The following is a 21,590-nucleotide window of genomic DNA, read 5'->3' as shown; positions in this document are numbered from 1 at the left end:
CAAACATGCAGGTCTGTGCATGGGATATATAAAAGGAGCTTTAAGATATAAATATTTCAATTCATTTGCATTTCAGGGATTAAATAGACATCTGCATGCTAAGATGATTTTAGTAACTGTGTACTGAATACATAAATGTTATGATACCCTTAGCACCACATCAAGCAGAAACAATACTCAGTGGAGATATTAAGTGTATTTAAGTGAGCATCAATTTCGGTTGATTAGAGACAATGCACAATTTCCCTCCCTGGTGACATTATCTCCATCACTGGTAGCTGTGACTTGTATTACTTATAAGAGAAACTACTGTGCTCAATTATGAGAATCACAAACAAGTAATTGATGTTACAAGTTTGCTGGGTTCTATTTCAAAGTCAATATACGGTATGACCTCCACTGTCAAAGTATCTTGATAGAACTAAAGTAAAATCAATGGATGTATGAACCCAAGCAGTTTGTCTTCCATGCCTCCAGCAGTGGAAAACATTTTTAATTTATTATGAAGAGCTGAACATATGTTTTATTGGAACATGGATCACTAGTTTCAGCTAGAGTTAAATTGAAACAGAACATCCAGTAAGGCAGCATTTGTATTAATTTACGTTTTATACCTTTCTAAAATGCATTAAGCCCCCTAATGTCAATGGTGCATTAGTAGCTCACATTTATTTGTTTAAAACAAATATTGTTTTAATATCGTTGATAGACAAGGTAAATTCACCAGGAGCCAGATTTATTAATTTTTGTTCTAAAAGAAAACACTCTACAGAACTGCTTGCCCTCTCCCCATCCATTATCTTTCATGATGTTTCGTTCACTGATGCTTGAAACAAAATACATCAGACATGAGTACCCCTTTAGCAATCTCAGTGCTGGATCTCTCAAATTAATAGGGAAAAAACAGCTCCTACAGACGACTTCTCTTACGCTTCCCATTTCTTCAAAAGCTAGCTCCATTACACTGTCTCTTTGCTCTGTTCTCATTCCTGGGAACTCTCTTTCTTATTCTCAGCTCACTTTTGCTCCCACTCTTTACTAAAGATTGTTTGGGGCTTCCGCAGCTTCCTCCTATGCTGTAGCCGCTGGAGAGACTCAACACAGCGCCTCCTGGTGGCAAATATGGAGGTCTGCGACGCCATCTTCCCAGAGCCCAGCTGTATCCAAGATGGCCACCAAGCACAGCCAGTGGCTTTCCGTGCATGCCCAGACCACTAATTAAAGGAATATACCCACCTTTTCCCCGCCTTACCAATCACCTGGAGGCCGGGATTTCCTGAGCGAGAAATATTTAAATCAGCTAGTAGGTTCCTTGCCTGCTATAGAGTCTCTATGTATTTTCTCTGCAGAGGTTACAAGTTAGCCCTGTTCTCTGTGCAGCTAGCTTTGCCCCATCTAATATTAATAAAATGTTGTGTAGTAGATTGACTTTTAATTTAACACTAGGTAGTATAGATGTATATTATACATCTCATTTATATATTTTCCTCAAATACTTCAGTCAGTCGTAGGAAATGGGATTAAGAAGCAACCAATTCATATTTTAAGAATCATTGCTCATCCATAATGTTATAGACCTTTTTTTCTTTTCCACAAATAAGAGCCATGGAGGAGAAGAAGACCTTAATAAATCTCTTGGTAAAACATTTAATCACACATATTTATCTATGATGTGGTCAAATGATAATACGTATTGTTTGCATTTGAAATTCACGCGCACACACATATAAATCCAATATACTTAGTGCCTCAAGCATGGGTTAATCCTTTACACACATCACAGACCGGCCTCATTTTTCAGAAGTCTTTGTAATCGTGCAGATAAATCAATATTATTGATTGACTAAGCCTGTGCTTAAGTAATATTAAAAAAAATGTGTTTGAGAAAATATACTCTGCCTACTAATAGTATATTAGTGCCAATGTGGTATAAGCCTTACTTTTTTCTTTGCTGAAGGAATGCTTGCACAGAGTTCTGATCACCAACTTAAAGTGTTCTATGTATAATTAGTTTGATAAGATTTATAAATATTTTTCAGAGTTTTGCTAAATGGCCGGCACAAATCAGTATAAAGTGGAATGGCTGGAACCAGCTATAAGCTTGACTTAAGTCATTTTGGGCTCCATGCACTAACAGTACTGACTGGTTTGGTCAGTGTAATGCTTTGGTTGATCTATCCACCTCCATTGTTTTTTTATAAAATGACACTGAAACAGTGCTTAATTTATAATGTGAAGCACCCATTAAAAGGTTTATTCTGTTCTGATGTGCAAAGGGAGAAAACTAGATTTGATGGGTTGAGATGTTTGACAATTCATTAATATAATATATACTTTAAATACAGAAGCTTGAAGAATCAGGGTCATTTTTTACACCAGGCTCAATTTCCATGCTTTTATGCATGATTAAATAGTAATTAAGTTTTAATGAAAAAATTTAGCTTGATTACAATTAATATAATTGCCCTAGTCAGTTTGTGTCCTCGTGTTCTACATGCTGTGCTGCATTGAATGACAACAACCTTTTAATTAGGTGTAAATGCCTTCTGAGTAACAGCACAGAAGCAGCAAGTCTTAGATTAGAGAATGAATCTCTATGAATAAATACATTAAAAATGAAATCACTAGTATATATATATATATATATATATAGATAGATAGATAGATAGATAGATAGATATCTATAGATATATATATATAGATAAATATCTATCTATCTATATATATATATATATATATATATATATATATATATATATATAGATATAGATATATATATATATATATATATATATCTATATCTATATATATATATATATATATATATATATATATATATATATATATATATATATATATATAGCATTGGCCCCAGGGGTGAGGTTTGCCATGATCAATTCTAGGATTTTAATATAATGGAATCTATTGGGTCGCATATAGCCATGATCTATTGGTTTGGACAACAAAGCAATAAAAATAGAACAAGAGTGCCGCCAAATGCTTTAGTTACTTTGTGTTGGAAATCACTGTACGCTGGTTTCATATTGAGGAAAACAAAGGGAAAAAATCATTTTCATGCAATATTGATGACAAGCATCTTATACCTACTTGAAAATTGTATGGAGTAACCAGACTTGCTGATAAAAAAATCACTATCAAATTGTAACGTCAAAGAATTGAAAGTGCCATGAATGTCCTCAGGGAGAGAGGAACCACTCCATTCTTTCAGAAGAACATTGCTGTCTATAGGTCCATCCCATACCTTTAGGATATCATGAGAGACTTCAGTGTCAAACACTATAAAGTGAAGGCTGCAACAAAAACACATAAAGGGAGATATAAAATTTTGCTTTGTAGATAATTATATTTGCATCCACATAATTGGAAAACAATATGCAACATGAATGCAATGGAAAAAAATACAGAAGTTCACTTAATTAAGGAAGACTTTTTAAACCAGACAAGTTCTGGGATACTTTATTATTAAGTTGTCATTGAACCTGATGCTATAATACTGACATAATGCTGAATAGTTTTGCCCAGCTCTACTTTTCATAGTACTTAGCAAAGATTCTACTCAAGTGATTTGCCATGATTTGTTTTCTCTACGAAAACATAATTTATATTCAATCACTGATTGACCATAGCATTCCAGAAAGAGAAGACCACATTAAATCAACACACTCCAGTGGCCTCCAGAATATGTGACCCTGATATGGGGGTAAAACGACAAAGACTTCATCACAATTCTTTAAAAAGTACTCTTTTTTAACCACTTTGACCATCAACAGACAAAAGGGGTCTAGGATTGTTGTCCTACATTGTGATGTGTTTTAAGCTTATATGATTTAATGAGATATATGGTCATCCTAATTGAAGTCACCTGTTATACATTTCATTTGCAATGGATCTATTTTACCATGTGCTATGCTATATATAATAAGTCATACTGTGTGCTAAAAAGTATAGTACATTTTGATGTGGCTTTAACTAATTTCCCATGCAGTTAAAAAGGACTAGCTTAGACAACATCCTCTTATTGTATTTGTGCCCCTGCTGTGTGCATGGACAGACCATACTATATACTGTTGTTCATGTCTGTTATCTGTAAAAAATGCTCAACCCCTTGACAAAACCTTTTTTTTCAGTAAGTTGAGGAATAAAACGGTTCCATCTTATTGTTCATTTCCACAGTAGGATGCTTTATTCTACTGTGTTGTCCATAGTAAAAGCGGAACAGGACAAAGGAAGATTGATTTCCTCACATTGCTGAAAGTAATACATACAAGTTCAAATATGTCTGCCAGGGAACGGACAACTTTACCAACACTTATACATATCATACGGCATGCTCCCTCACATCAGGTTAGGCCAATGTATCATTGTCATGTATCATGGTGCTATTATGTTATTATTCTTAAATTGCTTCCCCGTATCACACACATACCTAACTTCAAAATATGAATTATATTAAAACAAGTGTAATTATATTCATATTATAAATTTAAATTCAATATGGTATGACACTGTTACCATTTTTTTAATGATCTTTTTTGCAAAATATGTAAAGTTGTTGTCATTTCTCATTCTTACACATTACCTTATCGTTTTCCCAGGGTCTGCCTCTAGAATCCAAGTACAATGCAAATTATTTTCGTATGGTGCTGGATAACCTGGTGATAAAATGCGTCCTGAGGCTGCAGCATAGATTCGTCCACCACATTCCGCTGGATATAAAAAGAATTGTAATATGTATAAAACAATCATTTTCTATTGAATTAGAACATTCTGGACAGAAGAGGATTTTATTTGTCTTTGATTAGCTAAGATTATTTATTATTTATTAAGATTATTTACTTACAGAGCACTAATATATGTTTCATTTTTTTAAATCAAATCTTTAATCAAATCTGTTTATTTGTTGTTTGTTTTAATATGTGCAAGAACAATAAACTGCAGTATAATATTGCCTATAGAGGTTAATAAAACTATGAAGCTCAAGTGTGTTAATTAAAATGATTTAGTATACATAAATGTTGTTGTATGGTAAAATATATAATTTGCTGGGAACTTGATTAGCCAACAAATAACTTTTCACCCATTATGATCAAGCACCCATAGACGCAGCCTTTTCTTATGGGACATGATTATGATACATATTCTCAATATGCATTATTAACATTTTACACTGAATTCATTCTTGGTTGTTAATCTTCAGCGTGATAAATGAAACAATCCACAATAGATTTAATCTCCCTCTTAGTGTTATGTTTTCTACCTGTTTTGTATTTTTGAACCTGAGATGTAACGCTGTCATCGATACTTTATGTATTTTTAACAAAAACTAATAAAGAACTAATGAAAATAAATAAATAAACATTTCTTTGCTCATTGGACAGAGAAAAAAGTATCAAAGGTGATCAAACAAACAATATGTAGTTCTGCAGAATTAGGGATCGCTTTGATGCAGGGCTGATTTTATTAAGTTGGGGATATATCAAATATGAAATAATACAAATGATAGGGTAGCGGGTTATGAGATGACAGGAGTGGCAAGAGTTGACTTGGGCTGTATACGCATAGGTCCGTATTATCTATGTATGTATGCATGTGTTATCACCTTTAAAAAATTAGCCTGAAGAAGAACCTTTGTGCTTGATTTCCTAAGTGTACAGTTGGTAATCCTATCACACTGGCTCGTCCGCAGCTCCCTGGGGTGCCTGGACTAGGGAGGACGTCGCAGTCACTAAAGGAAATCCCCTATTGTGTAGATATTGATATGTTTTTGTCTATTGGTTTATATTGGAAGCTGAAGGTCAGATCAAATTTTAGTGACTAATAGATTATATGGTGAAATCCAGGTAATTCAACAGGGTTCACATAGTTAGTTAGTAACTGGGCAGAGCCTGATTCAGCAGAATATCAGTTGATTTCCCTTAAAACTGTCAAGACCATGGCTACGACAGGTGAAGAGCAACAAATAGAGTTTCAATTAAATATTAACAAAATGGGAGATAGGAAATGATCTATAAAATAAGTGTGTTCTTTGTGTAAAGTAATGTGAAATATTGCAGCATAGAAACAGGCTTTATTACTGGCAAAAAAACAGCCTTAAAGTGATGCTCCTCCTACTGCTTAATTTAACACTGTTAGCGTAAAAAATATTATTTCCTCGAAATAGTTCTTTAATCGTGTAAACGTTTGCCTCTTCAATATTTTTTATGACTTAATTATCTTCTAACACAAAAGCAGGCACTTATAGGTTGTTGCCAAATAAAGTGAGAAGGATTCTTCTGTTTTACTGTGGTGTTTTTATGCAAAGTGTTGTATTTTTATGGAAATAATAAAAAGGAAGATCTGCTAAGGTTTATTTGCTTAACTGCTTATAGAGAGAAATAAATGCTGGGTCTAAGTGGAATATATATATATATATATGTATATATATATATATATATTCTTCTAGGAAAAGTAGAGCTTTTATTTATTTATTGTATGAAACAATCTTAAAACGTGGGGGGAAGAAAATGTTTTTGGTATTTTAAAAGAGATAAAAATAGTCTGAAAACCCCCTTATGCATTACAGTACTTTTTGTATATTGGGTTTGTTGGCCCCCTTCCCATCCATTTAAAGTCTATTGGAAGCTAGTATCTTACTGTCATGCCCCTTTCTGTCTCCAATAAAAAGCAGGAGGCTAGTATATTTGGCAAGCTCTAAAGCATGATCTTTTCTCTACAGAAAGGGCTGAACTGGCTCTGAATAATGCACACTTGATGAGATTTCTTAAATGTCACCTGAGTGCTTGCGTTATGCATTATGCATGGCCACTTCAGCACTTCTTGGTGGAGAAGCATGCCAGGCATAGTCCTTCATAATGCCAATGTATCTGACCAGTTAAAATCTCAGCTCACAGGCAAACTCTTGCTTTAAAATAAACCCCCAATTGTTTTTGGTATCACTGCATAGGAATGTGTTTTAATTGCACGCAAATAAATTAAATCTAGGGATTTCCAACCATCTTTTTTTAAATCTCAAAGCTGCAAAGAAATATATATTTTAATACATTGTATAGCTATTTTTACTGTTTTTATCTAATTGCATTCTACTTGGATGCATTATCTGCATTACCAGTGCAAGTTGGAAGAGGTTTGTCCCACACTCTCCTGTCTCCACTCAGACAAGTGATAATACTGCTTCCATGCATGGTGTATCCAGGGTTGCAGCTATACAAAATAGTGGTGTCAGCAAAGTGACCATCATCACGGATCTTGTAGCCATAGTTTGGTGTTCCAGGGTCTTCACATTTCACTAGATCAAAACCTATTGGAAAAAAAAATCAAACGTTTTCATTTTAATTTAAAGAGAAACTGATGTTGTTGCAACATTTAGCCCAACTAAACTCATTAATTCAAAATAGTGATTGCCTGTGGTTTTGGCTTAGCAATAAGTCTAACTGGTTTTGTAGCTATTTTGTTTAAGCAATAACTGCGGAGAAGATGAGATTTGTGTTACAGAGCAACAAATGTCATCTAATCAATTTTTATGTCCTGCAGATCACTTCCTTCCTGTCCAGCCTGTCTGAACCAATCAACAACAATCAGGAACTTACCAATGGATAAAAGACAACATAAAGGGCAAAAATATGGTGTAGACCATGAATAATTTAAGAAAGCTCACCCTTCTTTGAATATATGTATGTGAATTATGATGGGCAAAATGGTGCGTGTGTAATGGTGGAAAGGTGTGTGGTAAGCTGCTGACTATTTGGGGTTTTTCCTATTCTGCTGTTTGTGTATAATTTAAAATTGTTTACAATACAGGTTCAGTTTTATTTTCCTTAGGTTACCTGTGTTAGTGATACATTAATAATGGTCTCTGTGGTACAAGTCTCTATTTCCAAAAGCCAGAGGCAGCAGATGTCACTTGAGCTTCTGACTTGGACTCATTTTTTCTACCTAACTCATGGGAGATGAAAGATGCTCAATGTGAGGGGTGAACTCACCATACACTCCTACTGACAATGTCTTGCCCTGTACTTTAGTTAGACCCACAGGTGTATATGCAAGAACAAAGCCAACATCAATTCACGCCTCTACATGAAAACTGATGTGGGTGCGTATTTGACAAACTGTTCACAGTAGAGTTTAGAAACATTTTGCCCTTGTATAACCTCATTAACAACTGAAAATAAAATGCTAGTAAATTATTTAGATAAGATGTGATGTGCATTTAATGTCACTATTAAGGTTAATCAAAGATTTCTATCAGTGCAACCCAGCAGTATTGTACCTTAGACCCAAACAAACGCAAATGTTGCCTGCTGTTTAGAGGGCAGTTAAAACATGAACAAATGTGAAGCTGCTCAGGGCTTCATCTTTTTCATTCATAGAAACAGCAGGCATCTCTGCAAGTCTGTTTTTAATTGAGAAGAATAAGCCTTGGTGTAACACAGATGCGTTTCTAAAGAACCCTTTGTCCTGACAATGTATACACAAAAGATAATCTCATACTTTATCCACAGCTGTATGGAAAACTATTATCTGTTAGAGATGACACTGGTATAGTGAGGGTGCCTGGGATAAGCTGCAGTATCAAAAAAAAATGTGTTATTCTAACAAGATGGATTTTGAGGACCATCATTCCCGCGTACAATACCATTGGCAAGTGTAAAAGGATAATATATTCAAAAAACAAGGACACTTTGAAGGTGTAAAGAAATTGTGTCTGTGGATTACTTAAAAAGCATTTTCCAACTTTATTCATTTTGTTAAATGTATAATGGCCAGGATTTTCATGTTCGGTGGTTAATGTTCAGTAAATTGGAAGTGCTGGAAAGATACAAGGAATGGTCATTCGTTATCGTCATGTGTGTGTGTTTTATGTGAATGAAGCTGAAGGTCCAAAGTGGAGTGGAAAAGTGAAAATGTTCATCGCTAAAACCTGTTAGCCTTCCATTCTGGCATAAATGAGGTGGGGGGGCCCACATTATTTCATTAACAAACAACCCACTCCAAAGCACATTGGGGATGGGAAATGAGCCCACTAAATTATATTAGCTTCTATTCATATATATATGACACTGCTGTAAACTGGATTATATTCTAGAATAATTAAAATGAAAGTACAATGCATGAAAAATAACGGAATTCACAAATACACAATAGTATAAAATTTATAATGAACTATACTGAGTGACATAGAAATTGTGTTCATGGAACCTATGTGACATAATTAAAATCATAATTGTATGCTCATAACATGCTTACATGTGATACACACAGGAATTAAATTGTTAACAGGGGATGTATTTACTGATGGATACATGCAAATTAATTTAATGAACATAGACCCAAGGGCCTAGATTTCTGAATGCAGAGTGGACCTATCAATCATTAAAGGAACAAAGTACATTTTGTGACATATATGTTCCTGACTGATTTATTTCTAACAGTTCTACATCCCTTCGCTCTGTAGAGTGTTTCTGTATGAACGATTTCTCAGACCAACTTTAGTCATCTCCTTTTACACTAATAACATTATAGGTCAGGTTCAGTCCTCAACCGTGCTGCTCGAGAAGAAAGCATTGTCCAAGACTAGTACACCCGGCGGTACTGTCTGCCAGAAAAAAGATTGTTTTACTGAGGATTGAAAAGGGGGCATTACTGTTCCTCTAAAAAATCCAGTTTTAAAAGCCCCACTCAATACACTGGAAGAAGGAGCCAACCAGATCAGTATGCAGTCCATGGCTGATATCTTATGCCAAGCCTTCCTGACTTCCAGGCTCATCAATACTACTACTGGTCAACACTACTACTACTACTACTCTAATAGTATTTTGTTGCATTTATTATCATAACCTTGGTGGGGATTGGTTTCTCAATAATGTTTTGAGCGATCGAAAACCATGTCATCATGTCATCAGTGAGCTTGGGCAGCGGTCTGCTTATGAGTCATTATTTATGGTTTGTTGTTAAAATATATAAATAAAGCTGTATCCAATGTGACGAGATGTTGCTTAAGGGTATCTGTGGGAACACTGACACAGAAAAGTGCGTGGAGATTGGCCGGTTCTGCAAACTTTTCCTAAATCATGCATCATGAATTAAATGTTAAGACACACTGTGTGTATGTGATACCAAATGTTGAGGGGACATTATTGTTTTGATGATTTTCAGACATGGGTATAAGTTTTCACACATCTCTTAGTGGGGTCTTCACTGCAGCCGCTATACGTGGAACACCAACGGGAAGCATATTTAGGTGACTTATTGATTCAGTTAGCTCTGGCTCGTGATTAATTATCCAGTCCATAAGCTGACTCCAGTCATTCCATAACAGTTTACACTCAGAATGCTCAATGAAGTGACCAAGTACAATTTGCTTTACAACGCAAGTCCTGATTAAATCACAATGCTAAAGAACATCGAGCAGGATCAAAGCAAATACACTTGCCAATTTCTTTCATAAGTTAGTAATGATTAAAGATAAAGTAAAGTCAGTTTTCCCCTTTTCCTTTTTAATAAACTGCTGTTTTTTTATACCTGCTTACCTTCTTATAGTTCAGTTCTTGCAGCTGCACAAGGAATAATAAACCAATTTTCTAAAGCAATTTTTCTGTTTCTACTTCCTGAATCAATTTATTTTTAGAGATTTATAAGAGATCACAGCAGTAACAGGCATTCACTGGCACTGAGAACAAACAACTTTGCAATAATGCACATAATACTGGCCAGGGGCTATTTAATCCCAAAGCTGGGTATACAATTGAGATAGTCTCAACATGTGAGGACAGTCACTTCTACTCATACCTGAGAATTAAGCTACATGGAGCTGTCCATCTTCTGGCGACTGGTTTTGCAAAGGGGTGGGAGATATTTATGACCGTACAGAGGAACTGGTAAGTGTGACCCAAAAATCTTTTTTCTTTTCAAATTTCTTGTAGCCTATTATGGTAATACAATAATTCAAGTATCTAAATAGTTCATGCAGTCTTATGATGATGATACCTTTTTACTTTTTAAGTTGGTCCTCAGAACTTACAACCCTAAAATGGCAATATTATATTTTGTTTATCAACGAATAGAGGTAAATGTATCAAACATGACTCCATTCTACAAATTGTTTTAGTTTAGACACTTGCTATAATTTTTATGTAATTTATAACAAACTGCTTCCTGGTAACAGCAATCCTTAATTTTCATCTTTTCATCTGAAAATTGTCAAGCCAACAATGAAAAATGTATAAGCATATTTTCAAAAGCAAACACATCCTTAATAAGAATACCACCTTTATGGTAAAGAATAGAAGGTAAAACGAAAACCTTAATGCATAGTGCTACATGTTTATACAGTTATAGTAGGATTTATACTACCACTGACAATAGAGAGATTTACTGTGAACTATAGACATACAGAATTTACCAGTTAAAAACTGCATGTTACTGCATCTCCTCTTTGCCTTACTAAAATATTTTATTTTAGAGAAAATAACTTTTTGTTGTTGTATTCAATGCTAAATACTTGCGATTTAACCACTGAGAACAACAATAGTATATTACACACAACAAGGAACCACATTTTTCCAATAGAAATGTTTTTCTGCGGAACAAAGATTAACAGCACACAGTCTGTAAAGCAACAAAGAAAACTAAGGAGGTGCATCCAACTCAGCCAAGAGACAACGAGTAATACTATGGGATTATAGGCCAACAATTTGGTACAATAGTGCTGAGTGCTTAAATTCATCCTACAGTTGACTAATTCCTTGTATCCGTGATGGATCCATAACCCTGAATTGTATTCTTTTGTAACTAAATATAAGAATGGAAACATCATCTCTAGTACTGTTGGATACTCAAAGACTTTACCAGAAGTCTGCAAACCCCAGTGAGATTACTTGTTTGGATTTTTTTACATAGGTGCTGTACAAATCATGTTGATGGGTGCTTGGGGTGAATCAATTGGAGAGCCGGGTGAGTCAGTGCTCCATTTCCCTTCACAGTGGCAGGGAGGCTGAAGTTAGCGGGTGTTTAGGCTGGTCATTTTGAATATAGGTTGAAAAAGCCTGGGACTAGGCTTTATTTTTATGATTTTTTTTTTTTTCACATGTAAACAAATTCACAGTTTGCTATAAATCAGTGTTCCTGAGCATTGTTGCCCTAGAGAACTGTTTTTAAGAAACTTGAAAGTGACATTTCTGATCCTCAGTAAGGTTTTATCTCTTCTATTTTTGCATATTTCTCATACTTATGTGTTTCAGATAATCAAACTAATTTTAATATTAGCCAAAGATAACCAGAGTAACTGAACAGGCATGGAGCCCGTGTTCTCCAAAAAACATTGCTGCGCGCCTGAGGTTTGCCAAAGAGCATCATGGGAAAATGTTTTGTGCACCGAAGAAACTAAGGATGAATTGTTCGGGAAGAACACACAGCATCACGTATGGCATAAAAAGAACACTGCATAACATGAAAACATCATCCCAACTGTGAATTACAGTGGAGGGAGCATCATGATTCGGAGCTGGTTTCCTGCCATCAGCATGCCATCATTGAAGGGACAATGAATCCCCAAGCGGATCAAGGTATCATACAGGATAATGTGTGTTAGATAAAGACATGGAAGACTGATCATTGTGTGTGTGTATTATTCATTTAATTACATTGCGTCAATACTTGTAACTTAGATGTAGATCAGATCACATTTTATGAACAATTAATGCAGAAAACCAGGTAATTCCAAAGGGTTTGTTTACTTTTACTTGCCGTTGTATATATATTAAAAGTTTAAGCATAATTTTACAAATTTCAACTCATATAAAGTAATTGTATTAAATAATAGCACCTTGTAGTAAAGCACATAGATTACACTAAAAAAGCGTGGCAAATGATATTTCTGGTGTCCTTCAGTTTAGCTACTAGATGATTTTCTTTCCACCTGTCTAAGATCTCTGCCTCATCCCTTATTAAAAGTTAGCAAAACTTGTTAATTAAGTCTCTATACCTAGGACTGAGACATTAGCTCCAGAGTTTCATGTACAAACCCAACATTATCATTTTGTACCCTAATGAGAAATAAAAAAAAAATATCTACATGTCTCAACTCGTTAATAATCCTGTTTAACTTTAAGATGTATTACACGCCTTACATTTTTTATTATCTTTATCTTTAATATGACGCATTCCTTTACCAGACTTGGTCATGTGCTAAAAGATACAACTTAATTCCACATTTTCTAGAAACTGGTATTTTACATTTGAATAAGGAGGCAATTAATTTATCAAATCATCTTGTTATTTATTGTAGACATTCTGCCATGATAAGGTAATATTTTCTTTGTTCGTTTCAATATACAGTATGTCCACAAATTCATGTACCATTGTGATGGTGCTGCTTGGCCACTTATGAAATGTATATGGCGAGTTAAAATCATAGACACATTAATAACAATAAATCAAGGCTTCCATGTAACTTGGCACTTAGAAATTCAATATTTGCATTGTTGTTTTATCAACCATGTGCATGTTTACTGTGGATAAAAAAATATCTTTAAATTAAAAAGGGGAATCTTACCATGTGAATGTGCATATACATCTTTATTAGAAGGAACAAATCATTGCAAATATACACTCAACAGAAAGACACGTGGGCCTTATCCTTAATGTAAACTCTCACAGATCCATCTGTATTTTTCTTTATGTAATTTGTAGAAATTGTCACAGCAGGATGGTCTACAGGGAACAAAAAAATTCTCCACCAGGGGTGTTGCACCATTCCTGCCTCATGCTGATTCCTTAAACATTTGCATACATGAATTGCATTTCATATATACATTTGAAAACCTGTATTGAACAGCCTGGTGACGGACCCTGTGGATTTTGAAATGAATGTAGCAGCGCTGACAGATTCTAAGAATACAAGGTTATATTTGGCTTTTTATATGCTGCTTAAAGTTCCTTTCTAGACAATTCCAAGAGAATTGATTATTATTTGAGCTGAAAAGGAAAATGTCCATTATAGTTGAAAGCTACTTCCAAGACCGAGCCAAGACACATAATGATGATAAATATTAATTTTCATCTACTTACTGCTATAAGTGAGATGGAATCCTAGGTCAGTTTCAGACCCATTTGTGTTAAATTCTATCCACAAATGGTTTGAAGTACTATTGAGCGTTAACTTTAATAGCTCGTTTTTTGAGAAAGCTCCAAGAAGTCGTGAAGAACTGTCTTTCCCATCGTATACCTTAAAAGGGCGAAAAAAGAAACCAATTATTTTAAGATCTGGACAAAGTCCTACGACAATCTATATACTAGGTTTCTGTTCATTCAGGTTAGAAAGCTGTGGTTAACTGATATATTTTTAAGTGTTAAATTTGGTAGGTCACATAAAAGATTCAGACGATTCACTTGCTGTCAAGATTTATATATTCAATTATGTTTTTGGAACCTAGTTCAAATACAATTAATATTTATACCTGAGTCCATCCTTAGAGATTTCATAACCCTCAGTCTTTTTGATAATCTACTTATAAAGCCTCAAAAAAAAAAGGTTTCTGACATTTCAGTCAAGTGTGTCTTTTCTAAGATCATCAATGGTGGAAAAAAAGAGAAAATGTCCAGTCTGTTCCCTTCTGTCAGGTTCTATTAAAAGGAAATTGGGAATTTGAAGTTAAGCTGTCACCTTGCATCTTTGTGTCAGAGTATGAGGTGACTTTAGTTAAGGAATAAAGTATGTGAAAAAAAATATATTCTCCATTTATACTCAGTTTACAATTGAAACCATTCTTCCACAAAAATATAATTTGTCGCATAAAAACTATAATGTAAATATTTTATTGTTTTTATTTATGATATATAAATATATTGTGTGTTGTATTTTTTCTTGACATATTATGTTTTAGCTTGAAGATGTATTTTGTATTGAATTATATTTGTTAATGGAACTTAAGGTTTTATAGGATGCTTTAAAAAAACTTTTGGGAATTTTACTGTAATAAATTTCCCCCTGCACATTTTCTGTTTTCAAATAGACATAAATCTTTATGTTAAAACAAAGCACCGGATGAATATTGTGAAAGAGAGTAAGGAGGAGAGGAAAGGATGCAAAGAAAAAAAAATCAACAGATGTTTATAGAAATGTCCATCACACTAACAGAAAAGGATGCTGAAAGGACACAAAGAGACAAACATAACCACAGCTTAAATTACTATGTATCAGAATTCTGGTGATCATCAGATGTTTTGACCTGATAACTAGAAAGATATGAGCTTTTATTATATCATCCAAAGTTCATTGTTATGGTTTTGTCTAATTTAATTTATCAAATTAACATTTTAAGTTTCAGGCATTTCAGACCGCACTGGTTCTTTACATATAAAAGACCAACAATACAAAACTCCAATACGCCTGAAAAACAGAGGCATCAGTGAAGTCCCTAAAGGACATACTATGTGTATGAGGCGTACAAATTCACTACTCATATGTATAGATCAAGTGCAAAATATATTGTGCATTTAGAAATTATTTCAAGCTGAACATTTTGAAACTGACAAATGGCTTTTCTATAATAGAACAAATCTGCTAAGAATATTTGGACATATAACATTTATCATGCTTTCTAGTATTTTTGCTGTCTTTTTTATCATAGGATTTGCATATATATGTATATATATATATATATATATATATATATATATATATATATGTATGTATTTCTCAGTATCTTATAAAGATCTTATATTGTATAACCATGCGTAACACTTAATGCATTACACAACAGTTTAAAGATACTTGCCTGTTGGGTACACTGATTGGACATTTGCTTTTATATTGTTGTCTCTTTTATTTTTCCTTTTTAAATGATAGGCATGTCTTAGGGGTCATATCAAATTTCTGATTTTCTGATATTAGTTGGAAATGTTAGTTTAATGCATGACCATGTCTTGCTGAATATCCCAAAGGTTCGTCTATGTTGTCCTGTTGCATTTTTTTGTACCGTATTTCCATAATTGGTGAAAACCAAATAAACATAAAGGTTTTTTTGGGCTGGGACCCTGTGCTTAACCCGTTCATGATAAAGGTATGTCCAAACTTAATAAAAGGAGGTTTTTTATATTTTTAATTATATGTTTGTTTCAGCATATCTTTTATCGCACTTATTATTATTATTATTTTTCAAAGACAAATGGAACTTTGTTTTAATAATATTTTTATATGTATAGTACATCATACTGTATAAATAATATATATATATATTTTTTTTTTAACTATTCTGTGGGATTTCGCTTACATTTAATCACAGTTTAAGTTTCAAGGAAAACACTGTGTGTTTGTCACAATGCAAACAATCCGAAATATAAATATAGCTAAAAATGTATTAAGGCCTTAAAATTTTAGAAAAGAAACCAACCACCAATGTACTTCACAGAATGTAGACAAAACTAAACCTTAATATCAAGCAGGATGTTAAAAATGAGGGTATATAATCTGATATAATTAGACAATTGTGTGAACATGAATTACCTAAAAGTTCATGTAGAAGGATATTTTCTATTTTTGTGAGTGTAAAGACGTCAATAACTATTTATAAGTACAACATGACAGCGAAAAGAAAGCAACTGGCCTCCCATCCTGATTAGCTAGTCACTCATCAGTTTGAAATTGTTAGAATTTGCTTTATAACTGGGGCAAAGACGTGTGGAAGGTCTTAACAGGCGCTGCCTGTCTTAAAGAGGAAGGTCCCATAGGAAAAAAAATATTGTCCCGCTTGGTGATTGAGATTGACAGTCTCTTAATTATTACAAGCAGTACAATATAGAGGCAAGGTGTTTTGTCTAGTAGATTGGGCCAAAATACCAGCACATACAAAAAAACTAATATGCAGCTGCCTGATAACATTATATTCTTTAAAAAATAAAAAAGTACCATATTTTGAAAATCTATTTTTAAACTGATACTAGAATAACAAATGCTGGTGTTCCTCGGTAAATTAAAAGTATTTTACATCATTATCTTCTGTAGCTTGCAAATCCTTTATAAACATAATCCAAATAGCCATACTGTGCATTAAATCTGTTAACAACATCCAAGCTGCTTGGTGTTTGGTGACACTGCCACTTTAAAGATGAAAGACGAAGGGCAGACAACGCAATGAAATGTCACTTCTTACTGTGTACTGCATGTGCTACACTTGACCCCTTATTTTTCAACCTGAAATTATAATTAACTTAACCACTGCTATAGAAACAACTTAATATTTTTACCAACCATTAACCACTCTGCAAGTTGTTTGAAGACGTAAGTACTTGACTGCGGTTCATTAGCTTTAAAATTGATGTTGTTAGGTCATTCAGATTAATTAACTTTCACAAATATCACACACATTTTTTTTTCCCTCTCATTTATACCGTATACTGGCATATCTGTTACAATTAGGCTGTTACAATAAAGCTCATCATGTTTATTTTTTTTCTGTGACTTTTAAGCATTATCAACAGAAGGGGTATAAATACAAATGCTTCATCTTACCTTAAGTATGTCTCCTTCATATAGCTGGAACGTGGCAGCCCTTAAATTAATCCCCTTTCCCGCCTGGGCCTCAATTCTGTAAATGCATTCATGGTTGTTGTCGTAATTAGCAGGGTAATTTGGGGACAGCAGAGTGCCTTCATTGCCAATAACTGTTGCTCCACATTCAGCTGAAGACAATGGGCATAGTTAAAACAAATGATTAAAAAATGGTGAATCCTAATTGCATTAAGAAATAGACTTAAATATATATATATATATAAACATAAAATATATCGAATTAAACAATACATTGATTAAACATATTTGCATGGGTTCTTTTTTTTATAGTGCATTTACTACTTCAAAATACAAAGAAATATAAAAAATGAGTACATCACAAGTATTTGAACAATTGCACATTATGAACGTCTACCGTGCACTTAACATTTCAGTTGATATATTTCCACAGCTATTGCTGAATTCCAATACCTATAAATACTGAGATGCGAACTATGAAAACCTCAAACTGCTTCCTTTTGTTGAAACTCCTACCAGTTCGTTGATGATGTAACTTGAAGCTTTCCTTAGGATGCCTGGATTTGACATCAGACAACAAGAAGCAGTTTTAGTATGCTAATTTTACTATTGTAATTTATATGTTCGTATTAAAATGCTAATATTTGCTCAGCTATTTCACTATTTACTCTTCATCCGAGACCTTAAAATTACAACTATATTATATTAAATAAGTATGCTATACAGATTTTGTGAAAGTATAGTGAATTAGTTTGCACCTCACAAAGTTACTAAAGAACAGAGACTTAGCATTACAGTGCTAATTGCTGACTAGATATGATGCATCACTTATAATATTGTAGGGGACAGCTCACGCATGGGGCGGCAATGACAGTATTCACACAGGTTTCAAAAGTCAAGCGTGTTTATTTAGATGCTGTAGGCACAGAGCACCTTGAAAATAAAACAAACTCTAAGCCTGTCCGGCTCTGACTAAACATCCGGATACCTCTCTACAAGCCTACGGTCTGGCACAAAGCAAAGTAAGAGGTTTTGCATGGGTAAAGCTTCATACCTGGTGGGCTGCAGCTGCTCCCTGCCTCAAGTCCCTCCTCCACCCTGCAAACCCAACAGCCCTCTCTTTTAAGGCTTCCTCCCCAGTAATGAGCATAGGAAGCCTCCCCTGAGAGCTCCTGGGTTTGCTACTGTGTCTGGCTGAGGAAACCAGGTGAGATATATATCCCATCCACCACTTTCCCATACACTTTACCACAAAATAAATATATATCACTGCATTTTAGCTACACATTGTTTTTAGGGGGTTTCAATTATATTTTTCCAGAGAGATTTAGTTATTTTAGTTTAGTTTGCACAGAACTGCTCAGAATCGACAGATAGTAAGAATATTTTAAAGCGGATGAATAACTTTACAAGTTCTCAAAAATAAATTAAAATTGTATTTAACTGGTAGCAAGAATCTATGTATTTTACATTGGACTCACTAAGGTCTAAGGTATTTTCACTAGTGCCCGAGACAGGTATTCCTTGCATGAGCAACTGAATTGGCCCTTCAGATTAGTTTGTGAATACCATACTTTTTTTTTTCTTTTTCATTTTAGGACATAGACACTGACAGCATAAAATAATCAACATAAAAAAATCAATTGGACCACATTGATTATATTACTTGTTAGTGATCAAGTGATCAAGTGTTAGTGAATCTCAAGCTTTTTTTTAAATACCTTTAACGTGTAAGACTTCCACTGGAATGGTGTCTTTTAGGTATCTTTTATGCTCTACCATCTGTGGAAGATTATCCATTAAGCACACTAGACACATGCGTAGCACATCCTGAGCTCTGGGGGTAATGGATAATCTGCACCACCACCAGCCTGCAGACTGCTACTCGTTTTCTTGTTATAGAACTATCTCTAGAATTTAATTTGGCCAAATCCAAGATATTAGGCACTGCTGACCCACAAATATACTAAAAGTTTAATCACTGAAATAAACTTAAAAACTTTTCGCATGCTATTCAAATTTTTTTCAGGGTAACATATATTACAACATGAACCAAGAATTAAAAAAATGAAATGCCAGTTCCTAATCAAATCATGCTTTAAATAACGAATATATACCATATAATGAAAATAATAATATAAACGAATTATCTTTATTAGAAATCTCATATTAAAAACCTTATTCAGCTGACTGATAGACATTAATAAGAATTCAGGTTATGCAATAGAATAACAGCAGGTTTTAGCTGACCTTTATGAGCAGCATCAAAACCATTAACTATTAAATCCCAGCACATTACTGCACATATTTTTAAACAACTTAGATATACCAGAGTGATTGGCACATCTGGTAGGGAACTGATCATAAGAGATCACCTAAATTGCAGCAGAACTGAACCCAAGTCAACTATCCATTGAACCCCTTAACAACCAACATAGCCTGGAGGTGGAGGTCTGTTGAGCCATTACAAACTTACCCACAACAATTCATCTTTCATGTCATGCACATCACGTGCTACCGTGCAGCAACAGGGAATACATTGTCGTATCTTAGTTCCCAACAACAAGCAGCATGCACATCACTGAGAACAAAGTGTTAATGGCGAGGTCTATCCGGGTTGCATCTTTACTCTCACTTGGGTATGATTGGGGCTCATAAGGAAGTTTGTCCCAGGCTACATTAGATATAAAGATAGTCCTGAAAGGAATGTAATTTAACTTATAACGACCGAGCAAACCTTACTTTTTACATAGATTAAAAGATTTCCTAAGAGCCAAAAAATAACTCCACTGCTTCTTTAAATCACATTTCAATTTCTTATACCGGTTACAGGAAAGAGGTAAGTATCCTATTCCAGTTCCTAAATCTATTCCCTACTAGGCATCTATCCTGCATCATGCATCGCAAGATGACATCAAATGCCTTCTTCTAGTGGAAAACATATGAGGGTTTCTGGCGCTTACAGAAAATGTTATTAGTTATGCATAATACTAATCACCAAATATCTTACAAGAAACCTGCTGTATATTCACAAAAAAGTCTTAAGTTGTTTTGTAAATCAAACCGAATGATTAACATTATTAAATATCTAGACAGGTTTTTATAATTTATTTTCCAATTATCTTGATTCTCTTACTACCACAGAGTGACAATCACGTTTCAGTGATACAAAAGACAGCTGAAATGTCTTATTTATAGAAAACATTGGTACATTCTGTGCATTTAAATCAAATTACCTTCATGTGGTAGGTACAATTTACATAATAAAAAGAATAAAAAGCATAGAAAATCCAAGAACAGTATAAGCATATGCCATCAAAAATGGCATATTTGAAAAGATTGTTTAATTAGAAGAATAGATTTTGGGTTATCTGTGACAAAATTTGTTCTAAAAAAAACATTAATGAAACAAAATTACTTAATGTAAATACAAATATGTATATGGAAAATGTTAAGTCTTACAATTTGCTAATTATTTATTAGAGTTTTGGATATGTGTGTGTCATACTCAAAATTTATATCAAATAAACCAAAGCAACCTCAAGAGAAGACACACAGAATTATTGTTTGACCACTTTTAATGAGTTCATATAACCGTGGACATCAGCTCAATGGATCAGATATAACAATGAAGTTGTGCTGGACAACTGTACAGAGAGCAATCCAGGACAGTAAAAGATATATGAGATGGGACCAGGACCCACTAATGATAGATATAACTCAAGTAATCTATGACAAGATAAGGGCATCTAAGAGCGATAACAACATACATCAGGAACAATGTGCCTGGCTGGGCAAGTAATCAACAACTGTAACCACTCAAATAACCTGGCATTTTGTTTTCTCTGGTATCCTAAAAAAGAGCTTTTTTTGTCTTAAGTTTTGAATGAAGCACTTATTTCATCCTCATTCATCATTGTATCTAATAGTGCTGTAAATCAATGTTTACAAGTGGTACAATGAACACATGTATCATTTCAGAATTCACAAGTCCTCATGTGTTCTACAAGGAATATAATAATTACTTTGCTGCTATAGGGGTATG

General features: G+C 34.1%; 1 protein-coding gene across 1 annotated transcript in view; it reads right to left on the bottom strand.

Annotated features, from left to right (window-relative positions):
• Window positions 1-21,590, bottom strand: part of CSMD1 (CUB and Sushi multiple domains 1) — a 645,996-nt gene that overhangs the window by 109,004 nt on the left and 515,402 nt on the right. Inside the window, exons 22-26 of the mRNA XM_053459630.1 lie at window positions 17,528-17,697; window positions 14,086-14,242; window positions 7,127-7,318; window positions 4,601-4,727; window positions 3,109-3,311 (exon numbers count right to left, since the gene is read on the bottom strand). Of these exons, the coding sequence (XP_053315605.1) occupies window positions 3,109-3,311; window positions 4,601-4,727; window positions 7,127-7,318; window positions 14,086-14,242; window positions 17,528-17,697 (849 nt within the window). The remainder of the gene's footprint in view (window positions 1-3,108; window positions 3,312-4,600; window positions 4,728-7,126; window positions 7,319-14,085; window positions 14,243-17,527; window positions 17,698-21,590) is intronic.

The sequence above is a fragment of the Spea bombifrons genome, chromosome 3, assembly GCF_027358695.1.
Source record: "Spea bombifrons isolate aSpeBom1 chromosome 3, aSpeBom1.2.pri, whole genome shotgun sequence".
Lineage (NCBI taxonomy): Eukaryota > Metazoa > Chordata > Amphibia > Anura > Pelobatidae > Spea > Spea bombifrons.
This window is presented reverse-complemented; position numbering and strand designations above follow the sequence as displayed.